This window comes from Dromiciops gliroides, chromosome X (assembly GCF_019393635.1).
Source record: "Dromiciops gliroides isolate mDroGli1 chromosome X, mDroGli1.pri, whole genome shotgun sequence".
Lineage (NCBI taxonomy): Eukaryota > Metazoa > Chordata > Mammalia > Microbiotheria > Microbiotheriidae > Dromiciops > Dromiciops gliroides.
The window spans coordinates 31,378,705-31,395,923 of record NC_057867.1 but is presented as its reverse complement, the minus strand read 5'-3'; the positions used below and the strand labels follow the sequence as shown (position 1 = coordinate 31,395,923).

The following is a 17,219-nucleotide window of genomic DNA, read 5'->3' as shown; positions in this document are numbered from 1 at the left end:
ATCTAGGATTAACTAGCTAACAATCAGATGAACTCTTTTCTGGATTTCCTCAGTCATATGCCCAAAGCTGGCCAAATACACAAGTCTTATTTTAGAGGCTTATTGTCCTCCCAGGTTGGGGTTATCAGTACTCTGTCAATGGATGGCATATTCAGTAACAATTTGTAATGAAGAACAAGATCCCTTACAACCTTGCACAAGTCTATTTTTTTCTTTTTAAAGAATCAAAAGATTTCTTAGGAGAAGACCTTGCTCTCCTTCACTTTGAAGCACTTAAATTCCTGGGAGATCAGTTGGCATGATTGAATTTTACAGATGGGGGAAACAAGAGACAGAGGGATTAATAATTTTGCCCAAAACCAGGTGGTTCCTGCCTTTCCTTTTAAGTTTGAGCTCAAATTATAACACTTTCCTTAGTTTGTTAGGATACTGGTGAGCTATAAATGGGCAGATCTATGGTTTCTTCTGTCTTTAAAATGACAGAACTTAATTTTAAGCAAGTTTTACTATGCTGGACAATGTGTTCTTGAGGATAATATGTCTAGAAGATCCCTTATTTCTTTGTCTTAAAGTACCCTACAACATTTTCTGGACTCTGAACTGAAATAACTTATGTGCACTAAATGTGCTGCTAAAATGCTGTGCCTTTCTTTGGGTTAGGAGGGAATTCTGGCAGTGTATATTCAGCATGGAATAGGGGAAAGAACACGGAATCTAGTCAAGAGAGGCTCAGGTTCAAATTCGGGCTCTACTACTTACTATAATGCTGGGTGGATCATGTTCCCTTTTTAAGCCTCAGTTTTCCCAACTGCAAAATGAGGATACTAACCCTCAGACTACATTTCACAAGGTGGTTGTTAAGAAATTATCTTGTAGATCTTAAAGTACTATAGAAAATGTAAGCTACCATCATCTGACCAACTAAAGTATTTTCCCACTCAATTACTGGGTATCAGGTATAATATTTCCTTTGGAAGAATGAAGGGTTTGCAAGTGAGAGGCTTTCTTCACAGATGGAAACTCAGGAAGAGAGGTTATTGGGAGTACTGAAACTGCTCTAAGCTGTCTCTGATTTCAGTGCTAGCCAGTTAGGGTTTTCCTCATAATGAGCTGGTCTCTGGCAGGACCCAAGACTCAACTCCTTCATAAGTACAAATCTGTACAGGAACAGCTATTTCTACATGTGAACAGTTGATGAGGAAGAAGAAAGAAGAGGATTCCCTGGAGTCTAGGGAGTGGGAATGGAAAAACATAAGGGTGGGCACGAGGCTCCTGAAAAGTCCCCCAAAACGAAGTGAATCCAGAACTGGAAATGAAGAGAGGCTCACAAGCAACACACCCTAGCACCAAGCTTCTCCAACTGCAGTATTCAGCACACTATACAGCCAGCAAGCACATAACTGGAGACACCAGCAAACTGAAAGGACAGAGTTGAGTTAGAAAACTTATGTTTCGGTTTGGCATAAGCTCAAGTGGATAATGACAAAAGAATCTGTTCTATAGATAAGCTTCATCTTTTATGTCAGGATGGATATTTTGAGTAATGTGAAAAGTATAAATGCTAAGGAGAATACTAATGGAGAGTCTGGGAAAGGATAATAAAAGAAGATTTAAAAATGAAAGTTTGAGGAAGAGAATTCTAAGCAAGTTGTGAGAATTTGGAAAGGGAAACAGGCAGTGACCACTAGGACCAGTATGGAATTATTAAAAACAAGTCATGGGGGCAGCCAAGTGGTGCAGTGGATAAAGCCCTGGCCCTGGATTCAGGAGGACCTGAGTTCAAATTCAGCCTCAGATACTTGACACTAGCTGTGTGACCCTGGGTAAGTCACTTAACCCTCATTGCCCTGCAAAAAAAAAAAAAGAAAGAGAAAAACAAGTCATGCTAGACTAAGCATTTTCTTTTTTGACAGGATTACTAGGTTGGTAACCAGGGGAATTCTATAGACATAACACAGCTAAACAAGCTATTTGATAACTCTTATAATAGCCTCATGGACAAGACAGAGAAATAAGGAATGGGTGACAGTATAATTAAGTAGATTGGAAACTTTAGGTTTGATTGAATGGCCAAAGAATGGTCTTGAATGGACTGGTGTTCTGGAAAGAGGGCACCTTCATAGAGAACCTTTGAACCTTTTTACCAATAACTCAGGTGAAGGCATAAATAGTGTGCTTTTCAAATCTCAGAAGAGGAAGATTAACACCTCGAATAACAGAATTGTAATAAATAAAGATTTGTGGGTAGAGATGTGGCTGGGCAATAGTTTATAGGAAAGAATCCTCAGCACTGAAAGTTCAATATGACCCAATAGTGATCTGGCAGCCAAAAAGTTAACATAATCCGAGGCTGCATTAATAGAAGCATAACAACAGAACAAGGGCAGCAAGAGTCCTCCTATACTATTCGTTGGTCAGACACTAGACATCATCTTTCAAGAAGTTATCAAGGAAATCTGCCCTGATATTCTAGAACCAGAGGGTAAAACTGAGGTGGAAAGAATCCACCGATCACCTCCTGAAAGAGATCCCAAAATGAAAATTCCCAGGAATATTATAGCCAAATTCCAGAGCTTTCAAGTCAAGGAGAAAATATTGCAAGCAGCCAGAAAGAAACAATTCAAGTATTGTAGAGCCAGTCAGGATAATACAAGATTTAGCAGCTTCTACGTTAAAGGACCAGAGGACTTGGAATACGTTATTCTGGAGGGCAAAGGAACTGGGATTACAACCAAGAATCACCTACCCAGCAAAACTGAGCATAATCCTTCAGAGGAAAAATGGGCATTCAATGAAAGAGTGGACTTTCAGGCATTTGTGATGAAAAGACCAGAACTGAATAGAAAATTTGACTTTCAAATACAAGAATCAAGAGAAGCATTAAAAGGTAAATAAGGAAAGGAAATCATAAATGATTTTTAAAAGGGTAAACTATTTACATTCCTACATGGGAAGATGATACTTGTAACTACTAAGAACTTTCTCATCAGGGCAGGTGGAAAGAGTATACACACACACACACACACACACACACGGAGAGAGGGCAGAGGTGTGAGTTGAACATGAAGGCATGATATCTAAAAATAAATAAAATTAAGGGGTGAGAGTAATGCACTAGGAAAGAGAAAGGGGGAGGTAGCATGGGGTGAATTATCTCACATAAAAGAAGGAAAAAAAAGCTTATACAGTGGAGGGGAAGATAGAGGATTTGGGGGGAGTGAGAGAACCACACTTTCATCAAAGAGGGAATAACATACACACTCAATTGGGTACAGAAATCTATCTTACCCTGTAGTAGGAGGGGGAAGGGGATAAAGGGTGGGTGATAGAAGGGAAGGCAGACTGGGGAAGAGGGTAGTCAGAAGCAAAACACTTTTGAGGAGGGACAGGGTGAAAGGAGAGAATAGAATAGGATAAATGCGAGGAAGGAATAGGGTGGAGGGAAATACAGTAATCAATAGTAACAATGAAAAAAATTTTTGAGGCAAGTTTCTCTGATAAAAACCCCATTTCTCAAACATATAGAGAACTCAGTCAAATTTATAAAAAGAGTCATTCCCCAATTGATAAATGATCAAATGATATGAACAGTTTTCAGATGAAGTAATCAAAGCTATCTATAGCCATATGCAAAAAATGCTCTAACTCACTACTGATTGGAGAGATGCTAATCAAAACAATTCTGGGGTACTACCCCATATCTATTAGATTGGCTAATAGGACAGAAGAGGAAAATGTTATATACTTGAGGGGATGTGGGAAAAATGAGATGTTAATGTACTGCAGGTAGAGTTGTAAACGGATTCAACCATTCTGTAAAGCAATTTGGAACTATGGCCAAAGGACTATAGAACCATGCCTACTCTTTGGCCTAGGTCTGGATGAATTTCAATGATTTTTTTTTTTTTTTGGTGAGGCAATTGGGGTTAAGTGACTTGCCTAGGGTCACACAGCTAGTAAGTGTTAAGTGTCTGAGGCCAGATTTGAACTCAGGTCCTCCTGACTCCAGGGCTGGTGCTCCATCCATTGCGCCACCTAGCTGCCCCTTCAATGACTTTTCAACTCGGACACTGTTATTTTAGGATTTGAGGCCTGAATGTCAGGATCTTGAAACCGGTCAGGCCTCCTTTCAGCAAAGGAAACACTGCTTCTTGGCTTATTTAACAATTTCACTGGGCCTGTTTCCTTTTGTCCCACAGAGGCCTCTGGCTCATTACATGATCTATTACAAGCCAAAGTATAAGTTGGGATAGTGGCTGCTTGGAGTGTAGCAGATATTTAATAAATGCTTGTTGAATGACTTACTGCAGTGAAGCAGGGGAGGAGAAAAGCCTGACCAAACAGAAGTCCTTTCAAGAGCCAAAAGGGGAAAGGAGGAAGTAGGGAGTGAAGACAGAACTCTCTCTTCTCCTTGCCACTGAAATATCCATCTGACCATGAGCTCTGTGTATCAGCACCCAAGCCTTACTCTTCTGGCTGTTTTAGCATGAGTCTAGTCTGGGGAAAACAACACATGACACCATTATAGCTCCCAGGGAAAGACTATCAGAGATGGTAAGTGGACAAGTAAATTCTTTACTAAGATGAACCGTATCAGGCTTGTGAGAATGCAGAACAGGTTGTAAGACAGTGTTACAAGCGCCTCTGTGTATGAAATAAATCACTTCTGCCATTAAAAGAACTGTTTCCCAAGATGAGAGGATTTGTAGACTATGACCTTCAGCAATCAAAACGAAATTTATTAGGATCTATGAATATGGATTGAATAGAAGGCTGGAATATAGGGGAGCAAATAAAATACTGTGCCCAAAGAATAATCAATAACATAATAAAGGGCATGTTTATTTTCAAATCCGTTTCTGGCATTGGCAATCCTGGACCAGAGAAGACAATACAGAAGACATATGGTCATCTATCTATTTGGGAAATACCACTCTGCCATTACTATAGAATGACTGGCTCCAAAGTGCTGGAAGGAGAGTTCCCAGAGGCCCTGGGTTGAGGCCAGAATGTAAAACACAAGACTTTTGCTTCAGTGTCTTCTGTGTTTTAAGAAGCTAAAAAGGGGTTGGCTGCTATCATAGTGTTTATGGATAACAAAGGTCAAAGCTTTTTTGAGAAACATTTGGATGATTGAAAATGGACAGTTTTATTGTTGTTTGGTTGTTTTTTAGTTGTGCCTGACTCTTTGTAACCCCATTTGGGGTTTTCTTGGCAGAGATACTAGAGTGGTTTGCCATTGTTTTCTCCAGCTCATTTGACAGATGAGGAACTGAGGTAAACGGGTGAAGTGACTTGCCTAGGGTCACACATCTAGTCAGTGTCTGAGGGCAGATTTGAATTCAAGAAGATGAGTCTTCCTGATGCCAGGCCTGGTGCTCTATCCACTGCAGTGCCCTACAATTTCACTAGGGAATAGCAATTTTTTTTTTTAATTTCAGTGAGGCAATTGGGGTTAAGTGACTTGCCCAGGGTCACACAGCTAGTAAATGTTAAGTGTCTGAGGCCGGATTTGAACTCAGGTACTCCTGACTCCAGGGCTGGTGCTCTATCCACTGCGCCACCTAGCTGCCCAGGAATAGCAATTTTTTGAAAAGTATAGTTCTCCAATGGAGCTTAGGTCTTGGGGTCCATCTGGGCAGATCCAGTCATTGGAGAACGGTGTCAGTTAGAATTCTTTGTTAGGAGCACCAAGGAATACTTATTTTCTATTCTCTGGATGGGGAGAAAAATGCTCAGGACAAACAATAACAACAATCAGGTCGAAGGACAGCAGGGTTCACGTGAGCTATCATAGCACTGAAACCACGGACTACAAGGGGGGGATTTCTTAGATGTAGGACAGACACCAGTGAAAAAGAACGAAACGTTAATGGTCAAGGCCTCCTTCCTCTTCACAATCTGTTATCCTTGGTTGTCCACAATCATGCAACTAACCAGGACAAATGGTACTATCTAAATTAAACTGAGTATCAGCATTGTGAGAACTTCGGCTACATTAAAGCAGTGTGGGTCACACCAGCCAGAGACCAGGGAAAACATGTATCTCTGGAGGAAAAACAATCGCACCATTTCCAACTGGAAAATAAATTTGGCCTTTATACCTTAGATACTTTAATGAGGATAACCATGTAGAGTTTAAAGGGACTAAATGTCTAAGAAACATTTTTTAAGCTTTCAATCTATTAGGACTAGATCTGACAATGACCAGAGAAGCTTCAGCATTTGAAGTCACATCTGATGAAGTGCTACAGCTGGCTGTAACCCTATTCTGACCCTTGCCAAAAGTCCTTTCAAGCATTAAATGGCATGGCTCCATGGGAGGTAGGTGAGGTGTGGTGAGCTTCTGGCCAGGAGCCTTCTGAAGAATTCTCACACTAAGCATCATTTTCCATAAGCTTTTCTAAGGCTCACCCCATGTCATGGGACATTTGTCCTTTCCATTTGTCACAGGTAGAAGGACAATCTGGCTGGCCAGCCAGGTACTTGGGTGTTCCTGGAATGCTCATAATAGGAAGACTCATAGCTCTCCCTCCAAACACAAGCCCTTCTAAGGTAGTTTGGGTCACTCTGCCACAGCTCCTTCCTACTTGTATGAATGGTTAGTTTGTTTTCAGCTTCTGTTAGGCAAGTAGCTTGAATACGGGATCCCATCTTAAGACTAATCAACAATGAAAATTTCTGTCTAGTTAAAAAACAAACTCTTATTTTTTCCTTCATATTATTGTTCTCTTTTTGTAGTCACCCACATATCACCTATGGGAAATGACATACGGTTTATGAGAGAGGTGACTCCCTTGGTGGCCTACTGGGTGCTCATGGAGATAAAGCCTAGACTCCTTGGAGTAAAATGAATGGGGGCCACTGGGTCACATGCAAGTAGCAACTGTTACTTCAAAGGATGCAAAGTAGAAAATACTCCAAATACAAAGAGAGGGTCAAAAAAGGCAGGCCACTCAAATGCCATTCCCATCAGCTTCTGTGAATATGTTTCTAATCCCCCCCACCCAGTTGTCCCCTTCTCCTCATTCTTGTTCTTACTCACTTGATCAAATAGACATCGTACTTCCCAGCGGAGCGGCCTGATTTTCTCTGCTTGAGTTTTCTTGTCCAGCCCTCTGGCAGTGTGGGATCATCATACATGGGGCCCCGGTCTCGGATGATAGAACGTCGTTGTTTAGGGGAAGCTGAAGCTTCAGGTGCAGCAGGGGCTGACCCAGCCTCTTCTGATGTTTCTGCTTTTCCTGCCTCTGCTGGCTCAGCAGACTGGTGGGATGATGGCTGTGGGAATTCATGTTTTCCTTCCTTCTCCTCCTTTTTATCCCTCTTCAACTTTCTGAACTTCAGGGGTTTATCTCTGAGGCCCTGGAGGTCTTGGTCTTCAGACTGTTCTTCCCTGAAGTATTAAATAATCATGTAAGTATCACAAAGAACATCATGATCTGCAGAATGTTAAACACTGGGGAGCCCAAGGAACTCTGCAACTGGAACTGAAATTCAAGGTAAACTTCTCCCCATCTACTATTTCTGCTTTTCCCTGATGGCTAAGCAGAGTCCACCAAAATGAAAGCGCCGCAGTCGTAGGGCAGTTTCCTACCATGCTGCAGCAACGATTACAGCCATTACTTGAAGAATCTGTGATTTCATCATTGTGGAGAACTCCCAATATGGGAACACCACCCCCACCTCAGTAATGTGGATCACAATCCATAACTCAGTAGATACAAGTCTGGGGAAGTTGCTCGAGGCATGGAAAAGGTAAGTGCCTTGTCTGGTAAGGTTAGAGGCACTTACCAGAAAGTACCAGGGGTGGAATTTGAACCTGTCTTTTTCCGGATTCCAAGTTATGCACTCTATTCACTATGTTACCTTGCCACTTACTCAACAATCCATTGGTTCCTATTATAATAAGAGTTTGGAGGAAGTAGGAGACCAAGGTAGGTTGGCTGGCTTCCAAAACCATTCAAAGGTTGGTCTGAGGCAGATGGCATTTAGCTTATTGGGAAGCCCTGGGGAGCCAGATAGGGAGATGGCCCCAAATGAAGAGTCAAGGAGGTGGTCAGCTTCACGTTGCAGGTTTGGATCGGAGATGGCTCTGGTCTCTAAGTGTGAAGACACACCCATAGAGACTGTGTCCAATTCAAAATGGACTCAACTTTTCATCTCTGAGTATAACATCTCTGGCAGGAATTAAGTTCTGCCCTGTGGTATCTTTGGTACCAGCAAATGGAGAAGTTCAACATTCAACATTCAAAAAAAGGTTGCCCAATATCCTGGATACAGGTTGGAAGGAAATGATCCTGGGTTCTGGCTGCCTAAATGACAATACTCTAATGGGAGAGAGCTTGCCGTTGGTATGGTTTCATTTTTCTGAATTAGTCAATATGTAGACATATGACATGATGTCACATTCTGCTGGAATGAAATCCCAATATTTCTGTACTAAGCAAATAGCAAATCTTTTTCCTGCTGTACAAAAGCAGTCACTTCCATAAATATGGGGAATTGCAAAGTTCTTTCTTTTCTTAGGGTAGGACTTTACCCTGTGGATGCTGACCCTTGGGTCAGGCCACACCAGTGAAGTCCCAACCCACTGGATAGAACTTTGATTCAACTGAAGAAAGAATGGTGACATGATTCTAAAGTAGCAGTGGGATTAAGGAAAAATTGGTGGCATTTCTATGTCTCACCACTGGTAAGCCTGGTGTTGCTTTGCTAGGCCAAAAGGGCAAGAACATAATTTGGGCCAAGAGAAGCTTAGAGAAGAAACAAAAAATTGGATCTCCTTCTAAAATCTGATGCCTCATAGCTCTATGCCAACTGTCTCAAGGTAAAACAGAAGACCATTCTTTTTTCCCATATTTTCTTTTTTTTTTTTGAGAGGCAATGGCGGTTAAGTGACTTGCCCAAGGTCACACAGCTAGTAAGTGTTAAGTGTCTAAGGCCGGCTTTGAACTCGGGTCCTCCTAAATCCAGAGCTGGTGCTTTATCCACTGTGCCACCTAGCAGCCCCCTTTCCCATATTTTCTAGGGACCAGAGAAATAGCCTATTCTACTACAGCTTAGCACATTAGGTGCTACCATTTCTCCCTGCCCTCTTGGTTTGGCTCAGAAACAAGTGGTTTCTGTCTTTCGGTACTGTTTAAAGGTAGCTTTGGCCCCAAATTGCTAGGTATAGAGTTCTTAGTAGTGGGCAGACCATAGTCACCATTTCCTCACAATTCAGAACAAAATCTAGTCCGAGTACCTGCTCTATAGTTGGGAGAACTCTTTGGTATCTGTCAAAGCAACACTGATATTAAGATGTTATATTTCACTTCTTTAGAATTGCCTTTTATATACATGAATATTAAGAAACTAATGCTCATTAGCATGACTACCTTGTTAAATGTGAGCACCTAGTAAATATACCATAGGACATTGATAACATATTAAAGGTCTGAAGGCTGGCAGGGTTGGACTTTTAAGAATGAATAGGTAGACACTTAGAGATATGCCATGAGGGGGATTTTCAACCAAATGGAACCATTTGACAAAAACCAAACCTGTTAAATCTTTTTTTTTTCTTGGGGGGGGGCAGGGCAAGGAGGGTTAAGTGACTTGCCCAAGGTCACACAGCTAGTAAGTGTCAAGTGTCTGAGGCTGGATTTGAACTCAGGTCCTCCTGAATCCAGGGCTGGTGCTTTATCCATTGTGCCACCTAGCTGCCCCTAAACCTGCTAAATCTTGACCCTACAGGAAAGCTTTAATTATAAGTACATGTATGTAGAAAATAGCAATAAAGCAAGGTATTTGTTCTTGGCCTAGACTTGAACAGCAGGAAGAGAGCAGGCAAGATCACATTTGGGAAACTGTATAGTGCCCTGAACAATTGCAAGCTCAACTTGCTGCAAAAACCCATCTTTCCTTCTTTTCTTTGAGGCAATCAAGGTTAAGTGACTTGCCCAGGGTCATACAGCTCCTAAGTCAAGTTTATGATGATAGATTTGAACTCAGGTCCTCCAGGGCTTAGTATTCTAGCCACTACACCATCTAGTTGCCCCTAAACCCCATCTTTAAAAAGAAACAAAGCAGAAACAAACAAAACTAGAAGGCATTCAGTGCATTATAATTATACCATTTAGTTGCCTCATATGCTGATATTTTTAATACACATGTATATATACTCTAAACATACACACACACACACACACACACACACACACACACACACATGTACATATAGATTTATTTTGGAAGGTCCTTACTAAATATTTTTGGAATTTGTTACTGTCACTATTAGTTAATTCAACTGAGATGCTTCCATTACTAGGACATTTAGAAAACCAATAAAATCATGTCTGGTGCCTGGGTTGAGCTCCTTGAAAGACATTGAACTCAACTGAAATAGCTGGAAGAATATTCAGTGTTCATGACTGAGCCATGCCAATAATAAAAATGACAATGCTACCAAAGTTAATTTATAATTTTAATGCTCTACCAATCAAATTATCAAAGGGATACTTTACAGAACTCAATGATAACAAAATTAATTTAGAAAAAACTGTAGAATATCAAGGGAAATGATGAAAAGAAGTAGGAATGAAAGGAGAATCACATTTCCAGACCTCAAACTATATTATAAAGCAGCAGCCAACAAAACCACCTGATATGGTTCAAGAATAGAGAGATAGATCTACAGAACAGACTAGATAAGGAGAATCAGAAACAAGAGAAATCAATGATCCAATAAATTACTTAGGAAAGAACTCCCTATTTGAGAAAAACCGAAAAGCAGTTTGGCATAAGTTAGGTTTTGACCAACACCTTACACTATATTCCACAATACATTCTATATCGATATACAACCTTAATACTAAAGATAATACTATAAAAAATTAGAAGAAAAACAGATTATATACTTCTCATGGCAATGGGTAGGAGATGTAACCAAACAAGGGATAGAGTCAATTACAAAAGATAAAATATATAACTTTGATTACAGAAATGCTTTGGCACAAATAAAAGCAATACACCTAGAATAATAAGCAAAGCAGTCAAATGGGGGGAAAATTGTATCAAATTTGTCTGATAAGGGTTTGGGGATATGTAAACAATACATACATACACATATGTATGTACATGTGTATATAGTTCTTAAATGCAGAACTGCACACTATTAACAACCATATGAAAGAATGCTTCAAATCATTAATAATAAGAGTAATATAAATTAAAACAAGCCTGAGGTTTCATCTCACACCCTGAAAATTGGCAAAGATGACAAAATATAGGATTAATCAATGTTGGAAGGGCTGTGGGAAGATAGACACACTAGTGCATTGTTAGTAGAGCTGTGAATCAGAACAACCATTTTGGAAAGCAATTTGGAATCATGCAAATAAAGTGACTAAAATTTCTGTACTCTTTGACCTAACATACTGGAATCATTGTTGTTCAGTTTTTTCAGTCATGTTTGACTCTCCGTGACCCCATTTTTCTTAGTTTTCTTGGCAGAGATACTGGGGGTTTATCATTTCCTTCTCCAGCTCATTTTACAGATGAGGAATTGAGGCAAACAAGGTTAAGTGACTTGCCCAGGATCACACAGCTAGTAATTGTCTGAGGCCAGACTGTAATACATGAAGATGAGTCTTTCTGATTTCAGGCCCAGTGCTCTCTCCTCTGTCCCACCTAGCTGCTCCAATACCACAAAAAAACCGCCCTATAGTAGCATTTTTTTTAAAGCAAAGAACTGGAAATAAAGTAGATTCTCATAGGTGAAGGGATGGCTGAACAAATTGTGGTATATAATATAATGGAATATTAAAGTGTAGCAAGAAATGTCAAAGGTGATGAATATAGAAAAGCACAGAAAGATCTACATGAAATGATGCAGAGTAAAGTAACCAGAGACTATACACACATACTCAATGACTATAACTGTGGACATAGAAAGAACAACCATACACAGAATTAAAAAGAAGAAGCCTGGCTTGAAGGAAATGGTATCAGGAGACACTTGCAGAGGTGGAAGGTCCTCAGGTGGTGTACGTGGGACATATTTTCAAACTTTTTGGATCTACTGATGTTATGCAGGTTTTTTCATCCTTTTTCTTTTCTTTGTTATCTTTGAAAATGCTATTTGTCATATGGGATGGCTTTCAGGGAGGAAGAGGGGAAAGGATACTGGGGAAATCTATAGTAATGGAAAAAGACATCAATTAAAAACTTTTTTTTTTTAAAGACATTGAGCCCATGAAATGTATAGTCAAATGCAATTAACTCCCATGACTCCCTATCATCTCCAAAATCTTCTACTTAGCATTCAAAGCCCTTCTTTTGAAACCTAGCTTCCTCCTGTCTTTCCAGTTTTCTTATACCTCACTCTTTGGTTCAGTGACATTGGCTTCCTGGATGTTCCACGGACAAGAACTTTTGCCTCTTTTTGTATCCCCAGTTCTTAGCATAGTGCCTGGCACACAGTAGGCATTTAAGAAATGCTTACTGATTGAGTAATTTTCTTTTCTTTTTTTGTGAGGCAATTGGGGTTAAGTGACTTGCCCAGGGTCACACAGCTAGTAAGTGTTAAGTGTCTGAGGCCAGATTTGAACTCAGGTCCTCCTGACTCCAGGGCCGGTGCTCTATCCACTGTGCCATCTAGCTGCCCCAATTTTATTTTCTTTTAAAAATTTTTTTGATTGAGTAATTTTCTTCATCATAATCACCCCCACCACTACCACCATCATTCAAAACTTCCTGTTCAGCAGCTCTAAATTAAAGAGCTAACTCCCAAACTCCCAAAGCAAGAATAGCAGTTATTTGTTAGTTCCAAGTCAATCCATGGTCAGGGAGATAACTTCCTTCTAGGTTAAGGGCAATTATTTCTTTAGGAGAATACAGAAGGAGGGGGGTGGTGGTGGTCAACAAGTTGAAGTAAATAAAGGTTAATACTTGTAACATTGATTTTATGCAGGCAGAAGTCACAGCAGCATTTGGGATTCAACACACAGGCTGCAGACATCTTATATACTTTCCCTCTTCATTAGAATATAGTCTGTAGGATTTTGTGTATCTGGGCTGTTGAGCTAACAAATCTGGCTATGGCAACCCTTAGCCACTGTGTCCCCATTTTCATACATACATATACATACACACACACACACACGCATATACACACACAGAGTACTCTAGAGTGAGTTGAGTATAAGCACATTAACTCAGGCAAGGGAGAGCAGCAAAAAAGCAATGGATTTCATCCCCAGCCCACTAGGCTCTATATAACACGAATACAATATCTATTTTCTAGGAGCTTGAAATCCAGCAAACCTCATTGTGTGTATTCTCTAATTCTCAACTGAAGTCCTCTGCTGATGCCTCAACTCTGTAACCTGGAGGTAAATCAAACTGAGTCTCAAAGGTTAAACCAACAAAGAACAAGCATGGCAGGTCTTACCAACCTCAAAAGGCTTTGGGTACTGTGTCTGTTATCCAAGGAAGAGCCTAGTGAAATGTGGAGAGTGCCATTATCAATGTGGCCAGAGTGATAACATTTCTGGTTATAGCAAATTATGAAAAACATCTCCTGAGGGGTTTGATCTGCCCTGGTGCTCACAGACCAGCCCCAAATCATAAATCATTGAAATACTGTCATTTTTATCAAAGTTAGAGGTTAGGGGATGGGCCACATCCCTAGCTCAGAAAGGGTGGGTTTTCTTTACCAGAACAACAACAACAACAAAAAAGAGGGCAAAGAGAAGGTCTAGAAATCAAGAAAAAAATCCTATTACCTGGTCCCTTTATTAACCAAAAAAAAATTTAAAAGGAAAACACGGATGCACCCTGCCGCCTCAGTAGTCTTGAGTTCATGAAAATAAAATTCCCTAACTACTGGTTGGAAGAGATGGGTGCTCCCACTTTGACCTGGGGGAAAAATCTCTTATGAACTCCAATTAAAAAAAAAAAATCTGCAAAAGGGAAATGCAGTTCTCTCTTTTGTAAAAGTCCTTTTCAGTCCCAATAAAAGGAAATTATATAAATAATGAACGAAATGAAAGGTATTTCCTAAAATCATATGCCTCTTCTGGAATTGTCAGATAAAAGTGCTCTACTGCTAAGAAACTCTATCTCCTTAATTTGCACAGTACAACAGAAGATAAGCTGGAATTGGAATTAAGCCTGGAAAACCCCAGCAGGCTCAAGTGAACCCGGGCAAAAAGCAAAGAACATGCTAATTAAGAGTTACAGTGGTGTCTTTTTCTGCTGTAAAGTCAATTTGTTTATTCCAGGGATGAAGGAGAGAAATCAACAAAGCAGCCATTTATTAAATGAGATATACAAAGCACTAGGCTAGATTCTGGGTGAGATACAAAGCTTCATTAATTAGTAAAACAGAATTTTTGCCCATAAGGTACTTATAAATTAGCTGGAGGAAGGGGAGATAAAACTCTGGACACAAATCATCATAATGCAAAATAAGAGCATGGTTAAGTCCCTAGGAGATAAAAAGAGTTAAAAGTCCTAGGGGAGAGAGAACTTCTGACTTTAGACAATAGAGAGGGTGTCATTTCATCTAGGTGCTGAAGAACTTCATACTAAGGGGGCAGTATGATTTGGCATTGGAGAACCTGGGTTTGAGTTCTCATCTCTGGGACTGCTAGATCAGATACTCCACTGGAGGTGGTAAGCAATGAATGGAAGGCTATTGGAGATGAAAAAATCTGAGTTGTGGGAAAATCACTATCTAGAATGCCCATTACACAATCCAGGGATTTGACATTTGATTCTTTTTTTTTTTTTTTTAATATTTTTACTTTATTCATTTGTTTGTTTATTTTTTGGGGGGCTGGGCAATGAGGATTAAGTGACTTGCCCGAGGTCACACAGCTAGGAAGTGTCAAGTGTCTGAGGATTTGAACTCAGGCCCTCCTGAATCCAGGGCCAGAGCTTCATCCACTGTGCCACCTCGCTGCCCCACTCAAATTCTTTAAATGGAAGACACAAGGATTCAGCTCCTTTACGTCCAGTAAAATGAAATATCTCTAACAGCTCTTACCGCAGGGAATTCTAGGATTTTATAGCACCCCAAAGATAAGGAATAGCGTGAACAAAGCCACAGAGGTAAAGAAGTCTGGGGTGCAGTTGTGAAAGAGAATAGTATGCTTTGATCGAAATGAGAAGGGTAGTAGTATGAGATAAGTTAGAAAAGAAGGTTGTAGACAGACCAAGGAGGGCCTGGAGTTTTGGCTTTATTCAGTGACTGACAGGGAACTACTGAGGGTCTTGGCAGCAGTGTAAAGGTGGGGGGTTGGATGAGAGGAAATAGTCTTGACAAGAGGCAATAAAGCCCTGGCCAAGGTGATGGCTGTGGGAAAGGAAAGGAGGGAATGGATTTAAAAGTTAATGGAGATATAATCAGCAAATTTGGTAAGTAACAGGATGTAAGGGAAGAGGGATGAAAACAAGGTTTCCAGACTAAATGGCTGAAAAGATGGTGCTATTATTTGCAAAAAATAAGTTAGTCAGGAAGAGTAGCAGGTTTCAGAACACACTTAGAGAGTTCCATTTTAGATGTGGTAAATATGAGGTGCCGGAAGGATAGCCAGGCGAAGCTATCCATTAGGCATTAGAAATGTGGGACTGGAACTCAGGAGATCAGTCAGGGCTTCACTGAATAAAGGGTTTTGGAAGGCAATGAGACATAGTCGGAAGAACACTGCATTTGTTTTTCAAAGGGCCTGGGTTCTAACGCTGATTCTGCTGGGAAAAATCACTTCCTTTTTCTGGGCTTCAGTTTCTTCATTTGCACAATGCCAGGCTTGGTCCCTTCCAATTCTAAAACCTATGCTCTTAGATGATGTCCTTTTCCAGTTTCAAGTCCTTTGATCCCAAGTGACAGCTGAAACCATGGGAACAGATGGGCAGACAAAGGGGGAGAACACAGAATAGAAAGGCTGAGGTCAAGACCATAAAGGGCACATTCGTTGAGGGCCCGGGAGGAAGAGAATTGAAATAGGAATGCCTAGAGAGAATCCAGTCACAAAAGCCATGGGAAGAGAGGTGAAACATGACTGAAGCAGAGAAGAATAAAGATGGAGAAAAGACAGCTGAATCTGGCCCTCTGGGATGACAGTTTCAGCAGGGTGACCAGCAGTGAGGAGAGGGGATGGCTTTTCAGTAGCCAGTGCTGCTTTAAGCTGAGCCATAATGGAACAGTGGAGAGGGGAGGGATTTGGTCTCATTCCCACTGCAGTCCTATACCTGAAGGATTCTTGGGGGCTGACCCACCAGATCCAAATCCAGGATTCCAGTTACCTGATGATAGCTACTCTTCTGACTCCATAGGAAGCAAGGCTAACTCCCCGAAGTACTGATTACCCATTCCATTTCTCCAACTAAATTAAAGGTCAGAAGCGTAACTTTTAACCACCTCTGGCTTTCCAATTTATTTCTTGTCTCCTCTTTTTTCATGTTTAGTGCTGCCTGACCTACCTCTCTTGGTGTTTAAAAAATCCTCCCCAGTCAGCCAGCCAGCCAGCCAGCTTCTGACAGGCTGCCCTGCAGAGCCACCAGTCCTTACTGCTGCTACCTCAGCAGCTCTTGCAATTTGCAACCTTCCTGGCCGGAGCTAGGAAGAGAGCATAGTTTAATTAATTCAGGGGACTGAAGTCCTAATATATGCCAAACAATATAAATTGGGCTTTCAAGTGATTAAAACTCAACTTTCATCAACAAAACAAATTCAAGCTAGATCAGACACTCCACTGGAGATGGTCAGCAATGAATGGAAGGCTATTGGAGATGAAAAAATCTGAGTGGGAAAATCACTATCTAGAATGCCCAATACATAATCCAGGGGTTTGACATTCGATGGGGGGTGGGGGGGGTGAGTTGCTACCCAAATTCTTTAAATGGAAGACACAAGGAATATATTCAGCTCCTTTACATCCAGTAAAATAAATAGCCTGGTAGATTGGGAAAAAGCAGACAATCAATATCTAGAATTCAGTGACACTGGTCAATAATTGAACAACTCAGGGGATGAGCTGCTGAGAAGCTATAGGCAAAGGCAACCATGTCCTTGTTAGTAAGAAAAGTAAGAAGATGAGGCTTTTGGCTATAACCCTTTCTTTAGTAGGTTGGGATGGCCACTTTTCAACTTGGCAGGATTGGAATTTCAGTAGCAAATGAGGGGTTGGGAAAGGAAAAAAGGGAATCACAATTTTAATCCCTTATCAAAA

General features: G+C 40.7%; 1 protein-coding gene across 2 annotated transcripts in view; it reads right to left on the bottom strand.

Annotated features, from left to right (window-relative positions):
• MECP2 (methyl-CpG binding protein 2) overlaps nucleotides 1–17,219 on the bottom strand; it is a 99,148-nt gene that overhangs the window by 9,243 nt on the left and 72,686 nt on the right. For both annotated transcript variants that reach the window (XM_043974788.1, XM_043974789.1), the window contains one exon: nucleotides 7,046–7,396. In XM_043974788.1, coding sequence (XP_043830723.1) covers nucleotides 7,046–7,396 — 351 coding nt within the window. The remainder of the gene's footprint in view (nucleotides 1–7,045; nucleotides 7,397–17,219) is intronic.